Here is a 23,430-nt window from a genome sequence, read left to right as displayed (position 1 = left end):
CTCCTAAAACTCACATATCTGAAAGTCAAGAAAGAGAGAGAAAACAATAGACATAAACCTCTTTACAAAGAAATTACACAAGTATAGTTAAGTTTAGTAAAAACAGGAAAAAACATAGAGTGCTTTCGTGATTGTCAAAAATGTGGAATGATGTAACACCTCTCTGAAATAGTAAAAACAGATAAAGTAATAAAGTTACAACTCAGCATGGAAAGCTTTTTATTATTTTGATTACATTGGCACAAATTAAATTAAATTAAATTAAATTAATGGAAATATTAAATGTAATATTTTCATTCATTAGACCCTATTTGGTTAATACAGATGTGTATGTAATGTGTGTGTTTTACATTTCATTTTCTAAAGATATAACCTACTTAACTGTTCTGCTTATTTCAGCATACTTTAACAAATGTATTCATTCCTTCCATTATTCATTCACTCCCTCGATATGTGGAATTGCCAGGATTTTTTCCTTTTAAGAGAAGTTCTTGAAGCTGGACATAAGACTCTAAAGAATCCATATTGCTAGTGTTAGCCGCTAGACACTTCTTGGATAGCAGCTAACGCTAGCGCTATGGTTTCTTTACTGTTTTCATGCAAAGGCAAAACAAATAAAACAGCATTTTGCTTTTTGCTGTTAAATTTCTATGTAAATTTACAGGATTTATTTTACAGTATACCTAAGGAAAATCCCACATGTCTTCTTAGTCATACGTGCATGTAGCTATTATTAATAAAATAGGCACCACAAATTTGGGCCAGTAATAAAACTTAGGAATGTGGTCCCCTGGTGGTCTAGTGGTTAAGATGCAGCGCTGCGACCCGGGTTCGATTCCCGGTCAGGGAACCATCCCCAGCCACTTTCAGTGCCGGTCCCAAGCCCGGATAAATTGGGGAGGGTTGCGTTAGGAAGGGCATCCAGCGTAAAACATGTGCCAAATCAAACGTGCGGAGGATCCGCTGTGGCGACCCCTAACGGGAGAAGCCGAAAGAATAAAACTTAGGAACGACTACGTTGCTTTTTTATTATTTTAATCACATGATTCTTTTATTGGACTGTATTGTTTATGGCTAAAAATGTTTCATTTTTAAATATTTGCTTGATTGCTTTCTTAACATCAGTTTGATGCTCAATTTTCTGGCCTATTTTCCAATAGCAAACTTATTAATCTGTGTTCCAGTATGTCATTTATAAAATTGTATGTTATATTGTTAAATAGTATATAATTAAAGATGTTAATGTAATTCCCATGATATTGGATTCTAAGATCATTAATCAGAGAATTTCTCATGCTCTGAGATTTACTAGTTTTCCAGATCTCTATACCGTATTTTTAGCAATGTATACTATTTTTGCTGCCAGGTTTGTTACTGTATGAGGATCAAGGGGTCAGTAAGAGACAACAGGTGTTACTACAGTGTAGACTGGAGCATGTGACATATCTATCATAATATCTTTGAGACACAATATGAGGTTACTTAAACACAAAGAGAAAAATGGAAGTTATTATATGGGCCAAAGGATTGTAAAACATAGAGTCATGTTTTGCTTCTTTTGAACTTTAGCTATAAAATGATCATTTTTCTGTGAACAATTTTCCAACCAGAAATTTTCTATTACCTGAAACTTAGTTATTAGGTCAGGAAACTGCTATGAATTGTTTATTTACAGACCTGTTCACACAGTGTGTTATATGAATCATTATTCTAAGGCTTCATCTACATTAATATGGATTCATTTGAAAATACATCTGTAAATAGCTTGTGGACAGAGCAAACAGGAGATGGTGATGGGTTTTCGCCAAAAAGAATTTCATCACATACAAAAAAAAAGGTTTTTTTCAAATATGGAGCTTTTCAAAAGGAAATTTTGCCATTCTTACATTTTTACACGTGTAATATTGAGATGTAAGGATTTTTATACACGTGCGGAAAAATGTTAAAAAATGCAAGTGTCGACAGGGAGCTATTTAAAATCTATCCAGATGTATGTGAAAGTAGTCTTAGTCAATTGCAATTTAGAATTTTGTAATGTTATATGCATCTTTCCCATCCCATATCCCTTTTTTCTTTGACTGAACTGACTTGACTGAACTTGACTTTTGACTGAAGTTTTATTCTTGTTTGACCCAACTTCTGCTTTAACTGAAAAAGACAAGAACAGTTTAGTTTTTACATGTCTTCTATATTAAATGTGTGTCGCTAGCAATCATAACGGAATATTTAACTGTAGGGGAAGTGGAAAGAGGAAGCCACAACATGGCGCAGGCAATGCAGCTCGTCTTCTTTCTGTACTTGTTGACCTCAGTTGAAGGTAAAGTAATTTTTTTCTATAAATCTTTCTAACTGAAGAGGGTAAAGTATTTAATGTTAATTACAGTTTGATGTAGTAGAAAAAGTGTAAAAAAAAAAAACAAAAAAAAAACTACTATACATCATGAAAAATAGCTAGTGTTGAAGTTGCCAAATTTCTTGAGCCTATTTTCTGTCAATGATAATAGTAGCTGGGAAATAATAACTAAATGTGTAAATGTGATCTCTTACCACACAATTTACAGTAGTACCAATATACACATCATACATGACATTTACTGTAAGATTTTCTATTGTTAAGTGCTGCAAAATAAGACTGTTAAGTGGTCTTATTTAATTTCGGTTTACAAAAACTTTTGCTTTCCATTGCTTCCCTTTCACAATTCACTGTTAGTGTGTAGGATAGTGTCAGGGTGTGTTACCTTTCAGTACAGTAAGGCTGCTGACATTGAATAGTTTTACACAAATTGTCACATCCTTTGGCATGGCCACATCTAGTAAGTAATGGTTACATTTGCTTATGTCCCTGACAGTGAATGGTCTCGATTTTTTTTGTTGTCTCTGTTTAAATACTTGTTATTATACAGTATGTCAAATTAAGGATTTATTTCACATGCAAAAGATAAATCACATTTGTTTTTTGTTCATGTCATGCCTATGGTTATTTGTTGCCTTCTTATTTAAGCTTTGTACATTCTCTTAATTAATGGACATGATTCATAAATAAATAATAAAAAGATCTGCTGTTATAAATTGTATGCATGCCTTATAAAAAGCAGTACCTGATTCTAAATATTTTTTATCAATTATTACTGTTCTAGTATTTGGGATACAGCCTCTGACTTTTGCTGAATGCAGGAACAAGCACTTTTATCATTAAATCACTGAATCTTGTCTACATGCCTGAAGAGCCTTCCGAAAGTCATCATACCCTGTAAAAATCTTTAGCTTTTCTTACATTACAGCCTGAAAAATGAAATAAATTCAATCAACAGCTGTACAGTACTAAATTGCTTATTATAAAGGGGAATTTTTTTTTTTTTTTGTACATGGACTTGCCATTTCATGGTTACTTGTACATGTTGGATGGTCATACATTTTTTTTTTTTTTTTAGATTATTGTGAAAAAAGGTTTTTAAAAACATAACTAAACAGTTTATTTTTGCTCTTCCTACAGCCACTGATGTTTTTAAGCTGGTTAACAGCTCTGTTCAACTGGATGTACAAAAGGAAGCTCCTAAAGATGCCTCTGTTAAATGGACATTTAACACAAATAGAACTATTGTGCGGGCCACTGGAACTTTATCCAAAAATTATAAAAACAAAGCGGAGTTCAATACAAAAACTTTCAGACTGACAATAAAGAACTTACAGAAGAATGATAGTGGAATCTATACCGCAGATGCAGAAAATGATGATATAAGCAGGAATGTTGCAAAATACCAATTATGTGTGTTGGGTGAGTTTTATAGCCAACAAACTGATAATATAGAATTCTTACCAGTTTAAAAAGCTATGTTTATTTAATTCTGTGATTTTATTTAGTGAATGTTTTCATTTGAATAAATAGTGTCAGTAAACATAAGTGTTTTGCATATATACAAATTTTTCCATTGAGTAGCAGGACAGTAATGTATCTGCATGTGTGTATTCCAGATTCAGTGAAGAAACCAGTCCTTAATGTCTCTCACCAGCAAAGTGATGTCACCTGTAATGTAACTTTCACCTGTAAAACTCAGTATTTCTCAGTTACCTCTAACTGCTACAATGATCAGTGGTATAAAAAAACAGAGAAAAAATCTGGAAACTTCCTGCTTTCATTGTATATCAGAAATGGCTTAATCATTTGTAATCATAGCAACCCAGTCAGCTGGGAAAATGCCACTATGGAGATGAAACATGGGAGACAACTCTGCCTTTCTAAAAGTATGAGCACACATACAGTACAGACCAAAAGTTTGGACACACCTTCTCATTCAAAGAGTTTTCTTTATTTTCATGACTATAAAAATTGTAGATTCACACTGAAGGCATCAAAACTATGAATGGACACATGTGGAATTATATATGGAATTATATACATAACAAAAAAGTGTGAAACAACTAAAAAATGTCATATTCTAGGTTCTTCAAAGTAGCCACCTTTTGCTTTGATTACTGCTTTGCACACTCTTGGCATTCTCTTGATGAGCTTCAAGAGGTAGTCACCTGAAATGGTCTTCCAACAGTCTTGAAGGAGTTTCCCGAGAGATGCTTGGCACTTGTTGGCCCTTTTGCCTTCACTCTGCGGTCCAGCTCACCCCTAAACCATCTCGATTGGGTTCAGGCCCGGTGACTGTGGAGGTCAGGTCATCTGGCGCAGCACCCCATCACTCTCCTTCTTGGTCAAATAGCCCTTGATGCCTTCAGTGTGACTCTACAATTTATATAGTCATGAAAATAAAGAAAACTATTTGAATGAGAAGGTGTGTCCAAACTTTTGGTCTGTACTGTATATAACATTATTTTACACATGAAACTAACTTTTGGACATATACAACAATCTTATTCAATATTATTTCCATTGGAAAGCATCATATGTAATACATTGTATATTGATCTTAATGAACATTTGTTTCCATAGGGGACAATGAACCACCTGCTGGGCCTCCATTAAATAATACTGTAATCCTGTTAATCTCTGTAGTCACACTTACTGTAGGTCTTGGTTTCATTAGTATCATCATCTATTTTCTTTACAAGAAACACAGTAGGACAACAGGTAATTACATGTTTTATTCGTTATGTATTTTTATTTAAGAATAAGTATTCATTATCATTACAATAAGTAACTATTTTTTACATATTAATAGTGGAAAGCATCTTTGTTGCTTTTGTGTTGTTTTTTTTTGTAAAAATGTATTTATTAAAATCTGTATCGACAGATAATATATTTATATATATATATATGTTAGGTAGCATAGGTGGTCACTGACAGAATTAAAAATGCAGCTAATTAGGCTGCGAGCTAATTACTGTTTGATTTATTATTTATTATTAATTATTTTGTATTTAAAGTTTAAACCAATGTTGTTTTCATGTTCAGGCTAATTGAAAAGGTTGACAATGCCCTTGCAAACTGATGGATTTAAAATACTGTCTGTGGCTGTGTTTTTCTGTTGATTATGGGACAATGAAATTCAGCTTTTTAATCAGTGAAAGTCAGAGAATTGAGATTTGGCTTAAAGTGGGAACCCTGCTATATTTTATTCACAATAAAAAACATATTAAATGTTTAAACTATGAAAATGTGCCATTCTAAGAAAAAAACTAATAATTCTGAAATTGATGGTAGCAACATGTTTTAAAAAATTATCAAAAGAGATGTATAATGGGGTTTGAATATAATCCTAATCTACAATATGTGTAGTTTATAAGGGATCAGTGATTTTGGCATGGTTTATCAGATGTTGTGTGATAAACTGATATTCAAAATGATCTCTGATATTTCATCTTGAATTTTGTATAAAATTATAAACATTTTCATTTCCAAACTTCCTAGAATCTGACACCAGAGTCTATGAAACAGTTAAGGTGACCATTTGATAAGAGAAATATCTTTTGCACATTATTTACATATTATTTACATGTAAAGAACACAGTATATGGTGTATATAACAGTGTGGTTAAACCATGTCTGCAGGAGGGAAATGAATTACAGACAATTGAGGAGTCAGAGAAGCTTGAAACTGCTGGAACTGTTTACTGTAATGTCAGGAAGCCAGCTGAGACTTATGATCAGAGCACTGTAAGCACATCAAATCCTGGCAACAAGGTAAATGCCATTAAATGGTCATTTTTAGGTTTTACAAAATAAGAATATCATATTAATTTGTTCCTCAATTAAAAATTAATTAAAATGATCTTAATGGTTTATAATGCATGGTTAATTAAGAAAGTATATTAACACGAATGCTGCAGCCCATAATGTTATAACACACACATCCTGTTGCATAGGATAATTTCTGATATGCTGTCATAGTGGGATGGTGATTTATTTTATTTTTTTTTATAAGAAATTTGAAAAGAATCGTAGAAAAGTAATTTGGTTTAAAATATTTTTTGTCAATTTGTTATTTCAATAATTCATGTTTATTCAGGCATTTTGTTATAAAGTGAAATAGAGGTAAATAGGGTGAAACCTTTAAAATGCTTCTGTAGAATACATTCTGCTGACATTCATCACATCACCAAATTAACTAACTCACTAACTAACCAACTAAATCAGTTCCTCTGGTAGCCATATATGGTCATGTATTCATTCTTCTTATGTGAAATAGTTTTCTACAGTTCAATAAAAAAAAAACATTTTTATCCTAAAAATATCCAATTTTATCCAATTATTCTGGTTTAATTAAAACAATTTCACTGGAAAATCTTTATATAATTTTTCCAGATATATTTTTTCCCAGGCGATTTTATTTGCAAGCAATAACCTAAATGTTCCTGTTTATAAAAAGGAGCATTTATTTCTGGTGTCTATGAATATTAAATAATTTAAAGACATAATTAGATTTTGCCTTATGTTGTGGCAGCATTAATATGTAACTATACTAAATTTGACTGTGCTGTGCTGCCAGTGAATTTTTCTATCAATCATAATGTTACCCACACTAACAGGTTTATTTTGACATGCTTTTGTATTATCTATCCAGAGATAGCGTCTATTTATTGCATAAATGTTTAATCTGCATTTTTGATAACAGACATTTTCTATTTTCTTCCTAGTTCTTTCTTTTCTACAGTGCTTTTTGTTACTGCTCTGTTATTCCCCAAAAATAATTTCCATACATATTACTTATTCTACTTATACACTTACTGTGAGGTAACATGAGAAGTGCCTAAAAAACAAAAAAGTTTTATAAAAGTTTTATATATATATATTATTTATATATATAAATATATTATATATATATATATATATATATATATATATATATATATATATATATATATATATATATATATAAATATATAATAAAAAGTCATAATTATTCATATCCTATTTTCATAATTTGCTACTATATTACATCAAATTCTTTTCATTTTTTTTTTTATTGTAACGCTTAAAAAATGAACGCTTCAGACATTACATAACATATATATAGTATAAAAATCAGTGCTTTTTCATAATTAATTTGCCCCAGTTTTTCAATAGTTTTTTTAACTCAGCATTTAATATATATAGGCCTCTAACACATGAAGAATCATAAACATACTTGCTGTCATTAATTGTTTTAAGGAATTTAATGTTTAAGTATACTGTATTCTTAGACAAAATCTGGGTCTAAATAAACAAACAAAAATTTTAATAATATTAATAATTCTGATTCTATGAACCCCAAAGGAGTGAGCCACAATGACAGCACCCCTATCATAGTCGAGACACAAAATGTTTAAAAGGATCTTTCAGATTTATTGAGTTATTGTTATTTCAGTGCTTTAAGCTATTCTATGTTTATTTAAAACCTACAAACTGAAAGGTCTTATTGATGTAATGGAAATGTTTTATATCTATGGATCTGTTTTCAAATATACATTATTTACGGTTTATTTATTTTTTCATATATTTTTCTTAAAAGGGCTTTTTCTTCTTCATGTCTTTAGAATCAAGGAGCAGAAAATATTTACAAGTCATTGGAATTCACAACACCTCAAGACATTTATTACACAGTGAATAAGAATGATAAAATATTGTAAGAAACTCAGCTGGAAGAAACCAGAAGAAACATTTCCAGAATGACAACTGCAATTTTTATTAAATGTTTTTAAAACTGGGCATTTTAATGAATTCATCTTTTCTTCAGCAACTCGAGAACTTTGAGGATGGATCTGGACTGTAGTCAATGTCAATGATTTCTGCTCTTATCAGAGTAACACTCAGATTGTAAATTATCATCTTTTATTTTGTTGTCTGTCTCACACTGCCCATGTATCCCAGGCAAGTATATCTGAATAATTAACTTCAATCAATGTGAGCTTCACTATTTTGTTGCATGTAATTGGTCTGTTTTAATCTGAGCATTTAGCAGCATGGTTGCTTTATTGGCAGTAAGCATGTCAATTGCATGCTCCCTCAAAACTTGTGAGCTCTGTGGCATTGTGCTGTGTGATAAAACTGCACAATTTAGAGTGGTCTTTTATTGTAGCCAGCCTTAGGGACACCTGTGCAATAATCATGCTGTCTAATCAGCATCTTAATATGCCAGACCAGTGATATGGATGGATTATCTTGGCAAAGGAGAAGTGCTCACTAACACAGATTTAGACAGATTTGTGAACAATATTTGGGAGAAATAGGCCTTTTGTTTAAAAAGAAAAAGGCTTAGACCTTGATTGAATTCAGCTCATGTAAAACGGGGGCAAAAAACAAAAGTGTTGCGTTTATAATTTTGTTCAGTATACATAATACTCGTCAGAAATCCATTTGTCACAAGCTGTTTTAATTATGTTCATAATTAACAAGAACTGTGTGCCACTAGGTGGCAGAATAGCTGCAGTTTATAATCACTATAAACAACAGGGTTTCTTATACAATTTCAAAGGGGAAATAAATACATTTTTAGAATGTGTTGAAATCATTCCAGGAAGCATGTTTAGCAAAAATAATGCCTTATATGTTATAAAAGACAAAATGACATGTCTTTTTGGCTTTTATGTATTTAATATCTCATTTTTATACAATTTAGCATTTGAGCATTAGGGGCCTTGCTCAGGGGTCCATGAATTACAATTTGTTGGTGCTAGGATTTGAATTTACAACCTTTAAAAGTCCAAAACCTTAACCACTGCATTTACACTTACATACGTGATATTTTTAAGTATAATACAAATAAATTGTACTCTTATAATCAATGTATATCTTGTACTTCTACATCTTATGAGTTAATTTGCATTTATGCTACAAATGTTTCTGAAACAACAAATTAATTAAATAGCCACAGCAGTCATAAGTCAAATGGTAATAAAGTCAACTCTCCTCTCCGATTGACTGGCTGGAAGTGGGGCTGTCAATCTAGAACTAGTAAACCAATGATTTAAATAAAATAATTGTAAAACCTGGAACTGCATGCACAGAACGTTCAAACAAACATGCACAATAACAATATTTGAAACAAATGAAACAAAAAATTAAACGATTGTTTGTGATTCTCGTAACTTTAATTTCATCTTTGTTTTGTACAATATATTTGTGATTCATGCGTTTTTTTATCTGCAACCAAAAGACTTAAAATAAAAATTATTTCTATAAATGTTATATTGTGTTATTTGACTCTAATTTGTACATTTGTTTCTTTTGATAAAAAAAAAAAAGGTTTTTTTAAGGATTACTCTGAGTACACTATATATTGTTCCTTTTTTTTTTTATTTTACTTGAGTAGATATTTAGACCTCTATGTTTTGCTTGTAAGTAAGTAAAAATATATTTTATATTATAAATATGTTTGCATGTTTTCTTTCTGTTGTTTGTCAAACCCAACAAACTGGTTAAAAATGGCCATTGCAATAGTTTAAAACACTAAACCCAACCACAAGCTCAACCACATCCTTCCCTCACAGCTAAGCACTGCATAGTGGTAAAAGTTGCTAAATAAAAATAAAACAGACTGCTCCTTATTTTGTAATGTACAATGTTAGATCACTAGAATTAATACATTGATGTTAAGCTATCAAACATGACATTAAACTGATAAAACAGGCACCACAAACTTAGGGCAGTAATAAAACTTAGTAGCAACTAATTTGCTTCTTTTAATTATTTTAATTACATTAATCAAATTAATAAAATCTGTGATGTTAAAATTTATTTTCGTTAATGCATTATTAACGCGTTTATTTAAACAGCCCTAATTTTCATATTCGCTTGATTGCTGCCAGGGTTATTAAGAAAGGGTTAGTAAGAAAAACGGAGTTGTCACTACAATGTAGAATGGAACATGTGACATAGTGTATCTATCGTAATATATTTCAGACAATATTAGGCTACTTAAACAAAAAAAGTGGAAGTTATTATAATAGCCTTGTATAATAGCCTTCTATTGTCTTGTATAGTCTGTTTTTGTCTTGTCTTGTCTGTTTTGTCTTGTATAGTCCAAGCTGAATGTATAGTGTTATTTATGTCTGTACTTTTTAAAGCCACTAACAGCTGGAACCAAATTCCTTGTGTGTGTCAACACACTTGGCCAATAAACCTGATTCTGTTTCTGATTCCGGTAAAGAGCTTGTAGACTCGGTGAAGAGCAAACTGGAGATGGTGACGGGTTTTCAACAACAACAACAACAAAAAGAAAATATCACATACACATTATTACTTTATACTTTCAGAATAAGCATGTGCACATGCAAAAGCACACACATGTCTCTGTGCTCTCTTTGTCAAGGCTCTCATGTTCTAACATTATTTATTTCAAAAGAGCATTCTCGATTCACACTGTGAGGGTTTGTTTGTCAAGCAAAAATGGAGCTTTTCAAATGGATTAATTTGTATTTTGCCATTAAAAGGCCAAAACTTCTTACATTTGCATGTACGCATATTATTTGGATGATATCAATTTCATGTTTTAAAATGCAAAAGTATAGACAGAGAGTCTTTTAAAAATCTATCTGGATCAATGTGCAAGTAGCCTTAGTCAATTTACATGTATTGCATATCGGGGTTTGGTTTCTCTAAGATATGTTCCAGTAGGAGAAGTAAAAAGGGTAAGTCAGAAAATGGCGCAGGTGATGGAGTTCATCTTTTTTCTCTATCTGTTAGCCTCAGTTGCCAGTAAAGTTATTTTTCTATACATTTTCTAACTGAAGAGGTTAATGTGTTTTATGTTCAAAAATCTATGACCTATTATAAAAAAAATTTAATAGGTAGTGTTGAAGTTGCCGAAATTCTTCAGCCCATTTCCTGTCAATAATGTTAGTAACTGTGAAATAATAACTATGTATATAGTTGTATATTTTTTTATGGAATTAAAAAAAGTTTAACTTTTAAATAAGTGAAACTTTTAAATGTTCTAGATTCATTACACAAAGGGAAAATATTTCAAACCATTTTTTTTTTTTTGATGAAATTTTGATTACAATTTATAGCTTATGAAAAAAAATACAGTATCCCAAAACATTTACAGTTTTGAAATGTTCTGAAAAGTATGTTTAGTTTTGCACTAAATAATTTTTTAGCATGTATTACTGCATATGTGTGGCATGACCTCAAGATTATTGAGCCCCAGGTTACTTTGATATCGGCCTTCAGCTTATCTGTATTGTTTAGGTGTTTATGACCAGGTAGCCAGACAAGCTATTGTTTTACAGTCATAGTCATTCACATTGATGTTCAAGCATTCCAATCCCAACCACACACACACACACACACACACACACACACACACACACACACACACACACAAACACACACACACACACACACACACACACGAACACACACACACACACACACACACACACACACACACACACACACACACACACACACACACACACACTTTTCAAGCATTTCTCTTATAAAAACAAACTGGCTATAAAACCTATAAAATCATACAAAACTGTAAAGGGAGATATATTGTAACTTACAGATATTATCTCTATGCAGATTTCCAAGTCTCTGTTGTTACTCCACCCCCAAGAATATTTCCCACATCGCTACTTTGTGCAAATCTGCGATAAAACAACTTTTTGATTGTCCATATTTTCCTTGGTTTTTTTGTTGTTGTTGTTTGTAAACAAAGTCCAGTTAGCATGAGCTATAAACAGCTGTTTGTGCCGAACTGAGAGCTGCATCCACTTCCTGGTTTGTGTGCCTGTGTGCTGCTTCGACCAGTAAGAGTTTGTAAAGAGTAATAAAACTAAGACTCACACATGGGGAATAAAATCCTCCCATATATCGTTAGAATCCTGCACTTATAGGCCACATTTTTCATCAATTATTTTGTTTCCATAATGCTACTGGCTGGTGCAGAACCATTTGCAGGTGATTTGCAGCAGTGGATGTGTTTGTGACTCATTATTACAATAAATGTGTAAATAGTGAATTTGTTTATGCATGTTGTGTACTGCATTTAGCAAATACATTCGTAATATGTTTTCCATTAAAAAACAGTAATAAATTGCTGCTTGAGGCTTAGACCTTTAGAATGATGTATAGTTAGTCATGGTTACTCTTGTCCCTTTTTATTTAATCTATTGTTAAACATTAAGACCTGAGAACAATGGGATATTGTCACGCTGTAAGGGGTTAAGTATGTCCGAGACCAAATCAATTTCTCGTCCTCCATAAGCATAAAAAAGTCTATCTCAGATGTACTAATGTGTGCAGAGTGCTACACACGTGTTTTGCCAGTCGAACTTAGTGGTAACAGTTTCCCTCTGACCAACCAATCAGAGGACAGAAAAATGCTGAAAAATGCTGCTATTTTGGGCCAGCTAACTGGCCTTGTGAGGCGAATATGAAATCTGATTGTTTAAAGAAACAGACCCTTTGCTAATATCCTCTATGGCCAAAGAGCCAACAGTATTGTCTTTGCAGGCCCTGGGCAGATTAGATTGATATGGCAGCACACATAGTCTGAAATCTGATTGGACAAAAAAATCGAACGTCCACAAACACGTACTGGAAGCAGAGCAGCCAAGAGAAACGCTACGAAATAAAGAGAATAAACAGTTGGGAATAAATGAATACAACAGGGAGAACCAGAAGTTAACACAGACATGAGGAATCTCTGGGATAAGAGACCACCACACCACAATCAACAAATCTGAGTGAACATGTGAGAGTGAGGGGCATACAACAGAATATAAATATCCCAGTTCATTGAACACTCTATATCAATGATCCCTCCAGATCTGCTCCTTTACCTAAGAAAAATCTACTGATAAAACTGTCTAAATAAATATGTTTTCAGCCTTGACTTGAACACTGAGACTGTGTCTGAGTTCCAAACATTGATTGGAAAGCTGTTCCATAACTGTGGGGCTTTATAAGAGAAAATATCTGCCCCCCCTGCTGTAGTCTTCATTATTTGAGGTACCAACAAATAGCCTGCACCTTTTGATCTAAGTAGGCATGGGGTATCATATTGGTACAGAAGTTCACTCAGATACTGCGGTGCGAGACCGTTAAGTGCTTTATACTTCAGTAGTAGTATTTTATAAATAAGTAAGGTCTCTTGCTGCTGCATTCTGAACTAACTGAAGCTTATTTATAGACTCATTAGAACACATTACGGTAGTCTAATCTTGATGTAACAAAAGCATGAACTAGTTTTCAGCATCCTTCAATAACATCTTAATTCAAATAAGACCTAAGCCAGGAGAGATCTGTTCCCTTAATTCCAACAACATTGTCTAGTCTAGCAAGGAGGATATTATGATCAATGGTGTAAAAAGCTCCACTGAGGTTGAGCAAAACAAGTAAAGAGACAAAACCCTGATCAGAGGCCAATAACAGGTCATTTACCCCTTTAACTAGCACTGTCTCTGTGCTATGATGAGGCCTAAATCCTGACTGACACATTTATATAAAAAAAAGTAATTTCTACGTAGATGTAAGCATAACTGCTGTGCTACAACCTTTTCTAAATTCTTAGAGATAGAGATAGATAAATCACAACCTTTGTGTGGAAAGTGACGTACGCACATTTCCAGCCACATTTTAAAAATGCAGAAACAAGCACTTTGATCATTAACTCACTGAATCTTGTCTACATGCGTACATAGCCTATAGAAAGTCATCATACCCTGTAAAAATCTTTACCTTTTGTCACATTACAGCCTGGAAAGTAAAATAACAAAAAATAGTATATGTATATACACATGATAACTCATCATTGAGTGAAAATAACATTTCAAATAACTCTGGAGAATTATTAAAAATAAATAAATTAAATATCTGTTATGGTAAAGTGATAAGTCCCTGAGTTGGACTGTGTTCATTATCAGCTAGAGCGTTTGATCAGAATTGAAAAGAAAATGTATGCTGCAAAGTGTATCCACATTCTTAAATAAAAGACAGCTGAAGATGGGCAGGTCGTTCACCTTCCAACACTACAATAATCCCAAACATACGCCCAAAAGAACATTGCAATGGCTTAAGTATAGGAAGTAAAATATTCTTAAGTGGCCAGGTATGACCTTCAGAGGGCCATCAGGTCTGCAAAGGCAAGTTAAAAAGATTTTAGAGAAAAGATTTTAGCATAACTTAGTGCATGTACAATGGTCTGCACATGATTACTGACAACAGAAGAGTAAAGCTTGGATAAACCAGTGATGTGGGGATGTCTACATTTCTTCCTGATGATCTGAACACCTTCAATGCTCAGTTTGAGAAAAACACCTTCCCTGCAATAAAATTCCCAACAGATGGTAACAACTGTGCTCTAACCATTTCACTGAGTGTTGCTTAGATCATTTAGGGAAGTCAACCCAAGAAAAGTGTCAGGTTCTAAAGGTGTTCATGGTCGTGCCCTCAAAGCATGTGCCAGTCAACTAGCAGAGGTTTTAAAAGACATCTTTAATCTCTTCCTTAAGCTGTCTGTGATCCCCACATGCTTTATAAAGACCACCAACCTTAGGGATCTGCCTTTAGATACCTGAATGACTTCCGCCCTGTGGCTCTGACACCCACCATCTTGAAGTGCTTTGAGAGGCTTGTTAAATACCACGTCTGTTCCCCTTTGCCAGCCACCATGGATCCTCTCCAATTTGCGTACAGGAAAAACAGATTGACAGAGAACACCATCACTTTAGCGATACACAAGGTTCTTAGGCAACTACTACTCCTCAACTCTTACTCTGAGCACTGGCGCTCCACAGGGTTGTGCTCTAAGTCCCCTCATGTACTCCCTGTTCACACAAGACCACGTTGCCAAACACAGTTCCAACAACATCTTCAAGTTTGTGGATGACACCCCCATCTTGTCCATCACTAATTGATATGAGACAACCTACAGAGATGAAGTAAAAGCGCTATCACATTGGTGCAATGACAGCAACCTCTGCCTCAACATCAGCAAAACCAAAAGATGATAGTGGACTTCAGAAGAGTACAGAAGGTTAACTATACCCCTTACACATCTACAGGACTATCTTAGAAAGTTAGATAGTCTTAAGTTAAGAGCTTTAAATTTCTTTGTGTCCTCCTCTCTGATGACTTGTCCTGGTCTTGGCACACCATGTCAGTTGTAAAATCAGCTCATCAGTGACTATTTTCTGTGCAGGCTCAAGAAGTTTGGCCTCCCCCAAAAATGCTCACCAACTTCCACAGATGCACTAATGAGAGCCTCCTAACTGGATATCTGACCGACTTTTATGGCTGGTGCACAGTACTTGATCGCTGAGAGCAGCATAACTCAACATTGGAAATAAACTCCTATCCTTAGAGTAGCTGAAACCAAATGGCTGAAAAACTATTTTTTATCCTCAGGCTATCAGAATTCTCAACATACTGTAATGCAGTCTCACTGCAGACCACAACTGCCAGCTGACTTTGTTATACATTTCATACATACTATATGTTAACATACTGAGATCAGAAATCGTAATACCATTGCACTCAGTACTACTGCATCTTACCTGCACACTACTTATCTTTGCGTATTTTTGCACACCTACTGAAAGATATACATTCTACTTGTTTACCTCCATCTTCCATAATTTTACGAAAATACCTCATATATGTAAATATTTATACAATACACTTAATGAACATACACTTCTGTACACACATAATTATAACTTTATGCCTCATTATTACTATTTTTTCTTTTCCTTTTCTATTTACTGTTTAATATTGTTAATTGTTTAATATTTGCTGTAGCTTGCCTGTAGCTTCACTTAAGAATTGTCACTGACATCTGTACATATGACAAATAATACTTGAAACTTGTAAATATATTTCAAATGATTTCTTTTTTGTAAATGGACTTGCCATTGCATAGTTACTTGTACATGTTGGATGGATATACGTTATTATTGGATTTTTTATTTTATTATTGTGGAAAAGGTCATTAAAACTTAACTAAACAGTTTATATTTGCTCTTCCTACAGCCACTGATGTTTTTAAGCTGGTTAACAGCTCTGTTCAACTGGATGTACAAAAGGAAATTCCTAATGATAGCTATGTCAGATGGACATTTAACACAAATAAAAACATTGTGTGGAACAGGGGAACTTTATTCCAAAATTGATTTAAATGGACCTCTCCTTGAACTGCCACCTTAACGTGGTGGAGGGGTTTGAGTACTCGAATGACCCTAGGAGCTATGTTGTCCGGGGCTATATGCCCCTGGTAGGGTCTCCCAAGGCAAACAGGTCCTGGGCGACGGGTCAGACTAAGAGCGGTTCAAAACCCCTTATGAGAGATACTACATCAGGGACCGTGACGTCGCCCGGTATGGCGCAGCCGGGGCCCCACCCTGGAGCCAGGCCCGGGGTTGGGGCTCGTATGCGAGCGCCTGGTGGCCGGGCCTTCCCCCACAGGGTCCGGCCGGGCTCAGCCCGAAGGAGCGACGTGGGGCCGCCTTCCAGTGGGCTCACCACCTGCAGGAGGGACCGTAAGGGGCCGGTGCTAAGAGGATCGGGCAGCAGTCGAAGGTGGAGGCCTCGACAACCCGATCCCTGGACACGGAAGCTAGCTCTAGGGACGTGGAATGTCACCTCGCTGGCGGGGAAGGAGCCTGAGATTGTGCGTGAGGTTGAGAGGTTCCGACTAGAGATAGTCGGGATCACCTCTACGCACGGCCTGGGCTCTGGAACCACACTCCTCGAGAGAGGATGGACTCTTTACAACTCTGGAGCTGCCCATGGTGAAAGGCGTCGGGCTGGTGTGGGTTTGCTTATAGCCCCCCAGCTCAGCCGCCATGTGTTGGAGTTTACCCCGGTGAACGAGAGGGTCGTTTCCCTGCGCCTACGGGTCGGGGATAGGTCTCTCACTGTCGTGTGTGCCTACGGGCCAAACGGCAGTATAGAGTACCCGGCCTTCTTGGGGTCTCTGGGAGGGGTGCTGGACAGTGCTCCGACTGGGGACTCCGTCGTTCTACTAGGAGACTTCAATGCACACGTGGGCAGCGACAGTGACACCTGGAGGGGCGTGATTGGGAGGAACGGCCCCCCTGATCTGAACCCGAGCGGTGTTCAGTTATTGGACTTCTGTGCTAGTTACAGTTTGTCCATAACGAACACCATGTTCAAGCATAAGGGTGTCCATCAGTACACGTGGCACCAGGACACCCTAGGCCGCAGGTCGATGATCGACTTTGTGGTCGTTTCATCTGACCTGCGGCCGTATGTCTTGGACACTCGGGTAAAGAGAGGGGCGGAGCTGTCAACTGATCACCACCTGGTGGTGAGTTGGATCCGATGGCGGGGGAGGAAGCTGGACAGACTCGGCAGACCCAAGCGTACTGTGAGGGTCTGCTGGGAACGTTTGGCCGAGCCTCCTGTCAGAGAGATCTTCAACTCCCACCTCCGGCAGAGCTTTGACCAGATCCCGAGGGAGGCCGGAGATATTGAGTCCGAGTGGACCATGTTCTCCACCTCCATTGTCGAAGCGGCCGCTCGGAGCTGTGGCAGTAAGGTCTCCGGTGCCTGTCGAGGCGGCAATCCCCGAACCCGGTGGTGGAAACCGGAAGTAAGGGATGCCGTCAAGCTGAAGAAGGAGTCCTACCTGGCCTGGTTGGCTTGTGGGACTCCTGAGGCAGCTGACGGGTACCGGCAGGCCAAGCGAACTGCAGCCCGGGTGGTTATCGAGGCAAAAACTCGGGCCTGGGAGGAGCTCGGTGAGGCCATGGAGAAGGACTATCGGCTGGCCTCGAAGAGATTCTGGCAAACCGTCCGGCGCCTCAGGAGGGGAAAGCAGTGCCCCACCAATGCTGTTTACAGTAGAGGTGGGGAGCTGTTGACCTCAACTGGGGATGTCGTTGGACGGTGGAAGGAATACTTCGAGGATCTCCTCAATCCCGCCGTCACGTCTTCCATTGAGGAAGCAGAGGCTGAGGGCTCAGAGGCGGACTCGTCCATCACCCAAGCTGAAGTCACCGAGGTAGTAAAGAAACTCCTCGGTGGCAGGGCACCGGGGGTGGATGAGATCCGCCCTGAGTACCTCAAGTCTCTGGATGTTGTGGGGCTGTCTTGGCTGACACGCCTCTGCAGCATCGCGTGGCGGTCGGGGACAGTGCCTCTGGAATGGCAGACCGGGGTGGTGGTCCCTCTTTTTAAGAAGGGGGACCGGAGGGTGTGTTCCAACTATAGGGGGATCACACTTCTCAGCCTACCTGGGAAAGTCTATGCCAGGGTACTGGAGAGGAGAATACGGCCGATAGTAGAACCTCGGATTCAGGAGGAACAATGTGGTTTTCGTCCAGGCCGTGGAACACTGGACCAGCTCTATACCCTCTACAGGGTGCTGGAGGGTTCATGGGAGTTTGCCCAACCAGTCCACATGTGCTTTGTGGATTTGGAAAAGGCATTCGACTGTGTCCCTCGCGGCGGCCTGTGGAGGGTGCTCCGGGAGTATGGGGTCGGGGGCCCTTTACTAAGGGCTGTCCGGTCCCTGTATGACCGAAGCAGGAGCTTGGTTCGCATTGCCGGCAGTAAGTCAGACTTGTTCCCGGTGCATGTTGGACTCCGGCAGGGCTGCCCTTTGTCACCGGTTCTGTTCATAATTTTTATGGACAGAATTTCTAGGCGCAGCCAGGGGTCGGAGGGTGTCCGGTTTGGTGACGACACGATTTCGTCTTTGCTCTTTGCAGATGATGTTGTCGTGTTGGCTTCATCAGACCAGGACCTTCAGCATGCACTGGGACGGTTTGCAGCCGAGTGTGAAGCGGCTGGGATGAGAATCAGCACCTCCAAATCCGAGGCCATGGTCCTCAGTCGGAAAAGGGTGGCTTGCCCACTTCAGGTTGGTGGGGAGTTCCTGCCGCAAGTGGAGGAGTTTAAGTATCTTGGGGTTTTGTTCACGAGTGAGGGAAGGGTGGAACGGGAGATTGACAGACGGATCAGTGCAGCTTCTGCAGTAATGCGGTCGATGTACCGGTCTGTCGTGGTGAAGAAGGAGCTGAGCCGCAAGGCGAAACTTTCGATTTACCGGTCAATCTACGTTCCTACTCTCACCTATGGTCATGAGCTCTGGGTCATGACCGAAAGGACAAGATCCCGGATACAGGCGGCCGAAATGTGCTTCCTCCGCAGGGTGGCTGGGCGATCCCTTAGAGATAGGGTGAGAAGCTTAGTCACTCGGGAGGAGCTCGGAGTAGATCCGCTGCTCCTCCACATCGAGAGGGGTCAGCTGAGGTGGCTCGGGCATCTGTTCCGGATGCCTCCTGGACGCCTTCCTGGGAAGGTGTTCCGGGCGCGTCCCACTGGGAGGAGACCCCGGGGAAGACCTAGGACACGCTGGAGAGACTATGTCTCCCGGCTGGCCTGGGAACGCCTTGGTGTCCCCCCGGAAGAGCTGGAAGAAGTGTCTAGGGAGAGGGAAGTCTGGGCATCTTTGCTTAGACTGCTGCCCCCGCGACCCGGCATCGGATAAGCGGGAGAAGATGGATGGATGGATGGATTTAAATGGAAAAACTTTCAGTCTGACACTAAAGAACTTACAGAAGAGTGATAGTGGAATCTATACCGCAGATGCAGAAAATGATGATACATAGCCAACAAACTGATACAATAATGTTATTTTTACCGGTTAAGAAAGCAATGTTTATTTAATAAGCCACAATCCAATTTTTTTTTGTGACTGCGTTTTTAATGTCCATGTAAGTAAAACAGCTCTCTGAAACAGCCAGTGAGTTCGTGCCAGATATATCATTAGAGCATTTTTTGGATAAATTCTCATAACAACCCCCAAAATTGTAAAAATCCTTACAATAACAGTAAACCGAGGCTAAATATATAATTGGCCAGGTGCATAAATACTTTTGGAATTTTAAAGTACTTCTGGAATTATTATTTTGCTGGAATTAAAAAGCTATTCATAAGAACCTGATTGTACAGTAATCCCTCGGATATCTGGAAAAAAAAATCGATAACTTGATGAGCTCTTTTAAAGTACTGTATACAGATACTTCACTCTATAAACCTATAATTTTACAGAAATCGCACACTACATGCACAAAAAACTAATAAACACGTAGTGTTTTATATAATAACAAATAGATTAAAATAAACTACTAAAAAGAAACTGTACTGTATACTGCATTCAAATCATCCCTTGCTGGCTTGAAATTCCCCTGAATTTGCTGATGTCCCTGGTTGTGGTTCCTCAGTACAAGTACTAGCTGTACTACTTGTACCTTCTGCTTTATTTGCGTCACCTTTTGACGCGATTTTGTTGTACAGTTGCCGTGCCTTTTCTCTTATGATGGGAATAGGAATATTTTTCTTACGAGAGTCCTCGATCCACAATGACAAAGGAGCTTCCATCTTCACAATATTTTTAGTTTGTACTTTTGTAAAAATGTTTTGCACTTTGCCTGAAGCTGGCCGACACGGTACTCCTGATTTCTGCTTCTTTCTTAAAAATATAGCATACTGTGCTCTCATTCACCCCAGTAATGGCGGCCAACAGCAGCAAAACTCTTGCCACTGCAAAGCGTGTCCAGAAGTTCAATCTTTTCTTGAAGAGTCGTCGTCTTCCTCTTGTGCCGCTTAGTTTCGTTACCAGAAGCTGTTGATGTGCACATTTTGGGGCCATTTTATTCTAAAGTAAATATACTGTATAAATTCACTACAGTAACACAGTAAAGTTTCAATTAAAAACATGTTATATCTGCAATAGTCAGATAGTTTTGTTCCATATGAGAACCCACGATGTGTGATGTCCGATCCACGATATATCGAGGAATTACTGTACATCAAAATTAATTGCATACAGTTTCAGATGGATTTCATTAGCCAGATTTGGCATGGTGTTTTTCATGAGAGGGATGTCCTGAAGCAGAGTTTAACGCTCGCTTTCATAGCAAATTAATGACATGTTGAGGTTTTATTATCTACTGATCCATTTTCCAGAATTAGCCATGGCAGTACATGAATTAGCTACTGATGCACTAGAACATTAAGAATCCTCCATCAGACCAGTATGAGGAGATGAGGATATAATGATGAGGATAGATGGATTTGTGTAATGCATAAGTTTGATTAATTTGTACCTTTTGCTAGCAGTAGACAAGTAATGTTTAGCTAATGTTTGACAGACTGCAAAAATTCTTAATATGCTTCAGATGTTGAAATGTTTTAGTATACATAAAACACAAGCTACAGGTTTCTTGACATTTTCTTGAATGATCCTCACTTCCTTCTAGTTTTATCATTTTAAATATACGTAAACTGTTATTCACACAGAGGGTGAAAGTGCATTTCTCCTGATAGTTTAAACATGTTTTTGGCAGATTGATTGCATTAATTGCATTAATTGCATAGTTTTTAGTAGTTTTCTGTATGTAAATGTTCTTTAAGTAACATATTTTTGCTTTTGTGAAGTATAAATGAAAATTAACTGTTAATTTACTCTTTTCAAATGAGGCTTTCATTAGTTTTTTCCAATCTCCACTTTAACTATCTGATTAGCTGTGATTAGCCATTACTTTGTGGAGATGTCTCAACAGACAGTATTCATGATAAAGTTGCAGCCCAAAAGCCATACCTACAAAGTCGAAACAAGACTAAGTGGCACAACTATGCAGAAAAACATAAACTGCAGTGCACAAAAATGGTAGCAGGTGCTATGGCCTGACCAGTAAAAATCTGAAATATTTGGCTGTAATTGGAGGCGGTTTGTTTGCCAAAGAGCAGTCTGCAGGCCACAGTGAAGCATGGTGGAGGTTCCCTGCAAGTTTGGGGCTGCATTTCTGCAAATAGAGTTGGAGAGTTGATCAGAAACAATGGTGTCTTCAGCATTACAGACACCATTGTTTCTAAACACATACAGGTAGATACTTTTCAATTTATCTAGAATCCAATCCAATTACCACTATTTGAGCATGTTCTTTCTCAGGAACGACTGATAAGTTGATGGAGGCGTGGATTGAGCTGACAGTGATTGGCATTCATAATACCAAATTCATAATACCAAATAGTACATAGTACTCATCAGAAATCCATTATTCACAATCTATTTTAATTATGTTAATAATAAACAAGAACTTTGTGCCACTAGATGGCATAATAACTGCAGTTTTAATCACTATAAACTAGAGGGTTTCCCATGCAATTTCACAGCAATGTTTATTATTATAATTTTTTTTTAGAATGTATTTAAATCATTCTCATGGCTGGATTGGAAAGTGGTCACAAAGTTGTGATGTACTTTACCATGAAGCATGGCAAACAAAACACAAAGGTCACTGTGGCCAAACTGGGAACCAAAGTTGGAAAAGAAAACTTCCCAATGAAATGACAATCATGTAGGGGATGTTTTATAAATAGTTATATTTGTGCTAAAAGCATTACATATATTGTGTAAGAAGACTTTATAGACAGTCTGTGAAGTACAGTGCCAGTAATACAGATATGTAATTGGAAAGAAAAGAAAAAATAAATGTAATTACTATCAATTTGAATAAAATCTCTAATGTTCTTAGGTCCTCCACAACTCCGCCCAGAATAAAGGTTACTAAAAATAGATGCAGTTCTGTGTATATCAGAGGTGGGAAGTAACAAAGTACAAATAATTTGTTAATGTACTTAAGTAGATTTTTCTGGTATCAGTACTTTACTTCACTATTAATTTTTTTTTTTACTTTTAACTTTCTGTTAGATTTTTATCATGCCCAAACGAAACTTAATTCTTGGAGAGGTTTTCCATACGACCTGCAATGCCCATAGTGCCTTTCTGATATCAGGGAAGAATCACACAGCACACAGAATGGCTTATGTTCTCCTTCGGTTTGATGCAGGCAGCAGACACGTATATATATACACACACATTGGAAAGAAAGCTGACCTAATGTTGTTTCCTGTTTAGACAAGAGGATATACTAGCCGGAGAGGTGTGAGCCCAGATAAAGACTCCCTGTATACCTTACATAAAAACATCGTAAATATTCTATAGACACTGAACAGACAAA

At 37.2% G+C, this 23,430-nt stretch overlaps 1 protein-coding gene and 1 long non-coding RNA gene across 3 annotated transcripts; both read left to right on the top strand.

Moving 5' to 3' along the window:
• Positions 1-1,126: 1,126 nt before the first annotated feature.
• LOC310717664 (uncharacterized protein) lies at positions 1,127-8,342 on the top strand. 2 transcript variants are annotated; one of them, XR_014530877.1, is made up of 7 exons: positions 1,127-2,317; positions 3,494-3,775; positions 3,973-4,242; positions 4,940-5,077; positions 5,858-5,889; positions 5,999-6,899; positions 6,936-7,279. XR_014530877.1 is itself a non-coding variant. In XM_083526049.1 (7 exons), exons 1-7 carry the CDS (start codon positions 2,263-2,265, stop codon positions 8,053-8,055), a joined length of 1,002 nt encoding a protein of 333 aa, XP_083382175.1. In that variant the 5' UTR covers positions 1,131-2,262; the 3' UTR covers positions 8,056-8,342. The 2 variants fall into 2 exon arrangements, 1 of the variants encoding a protein (XP_083382175.1); XM_083526049.1 differs by lacking the exon at positions 6,936-7,279 and adding an exon at positions 7,963-8,342 and having other exon boundaries at positions 1,131-2,317; positions 5,999-6,130.
• Positions 8,343-10,942: 2,600 nt separating this feature from the next.
• LOC310717774 lies at positions 10,943-16,494 on the top strand. Its single transcript, XR_014530895.1, has 2 exons — positions 10,943-11,122; positions 16,409-16,494. It is a non-coding gene; the product is annotated as an uncharacterized lncRNA (long non-coding RNA).
• The last annotated feature ends 6,936 nt before the right edge of the window (positions 16,495-23,430 follow it).

The sequence above is a fragment of the Silurus aristotelis genome (genome assembly GCF_946808225.1).
Source record: "Silurus aristotelis genome assembly, chromosome: 22".
Taxonomy (NCBI): Eukaryota; Metazoa; Chordata; class Actinopteri; order Siluriformes; family Siluridae; genus Silurus; species Silurus aristotelis.
The sequence above is the reverse complement of the archived record's forward strand: the minus strand, read 5'-3'. Positions and strand labels throughout refer to the sequence as shown.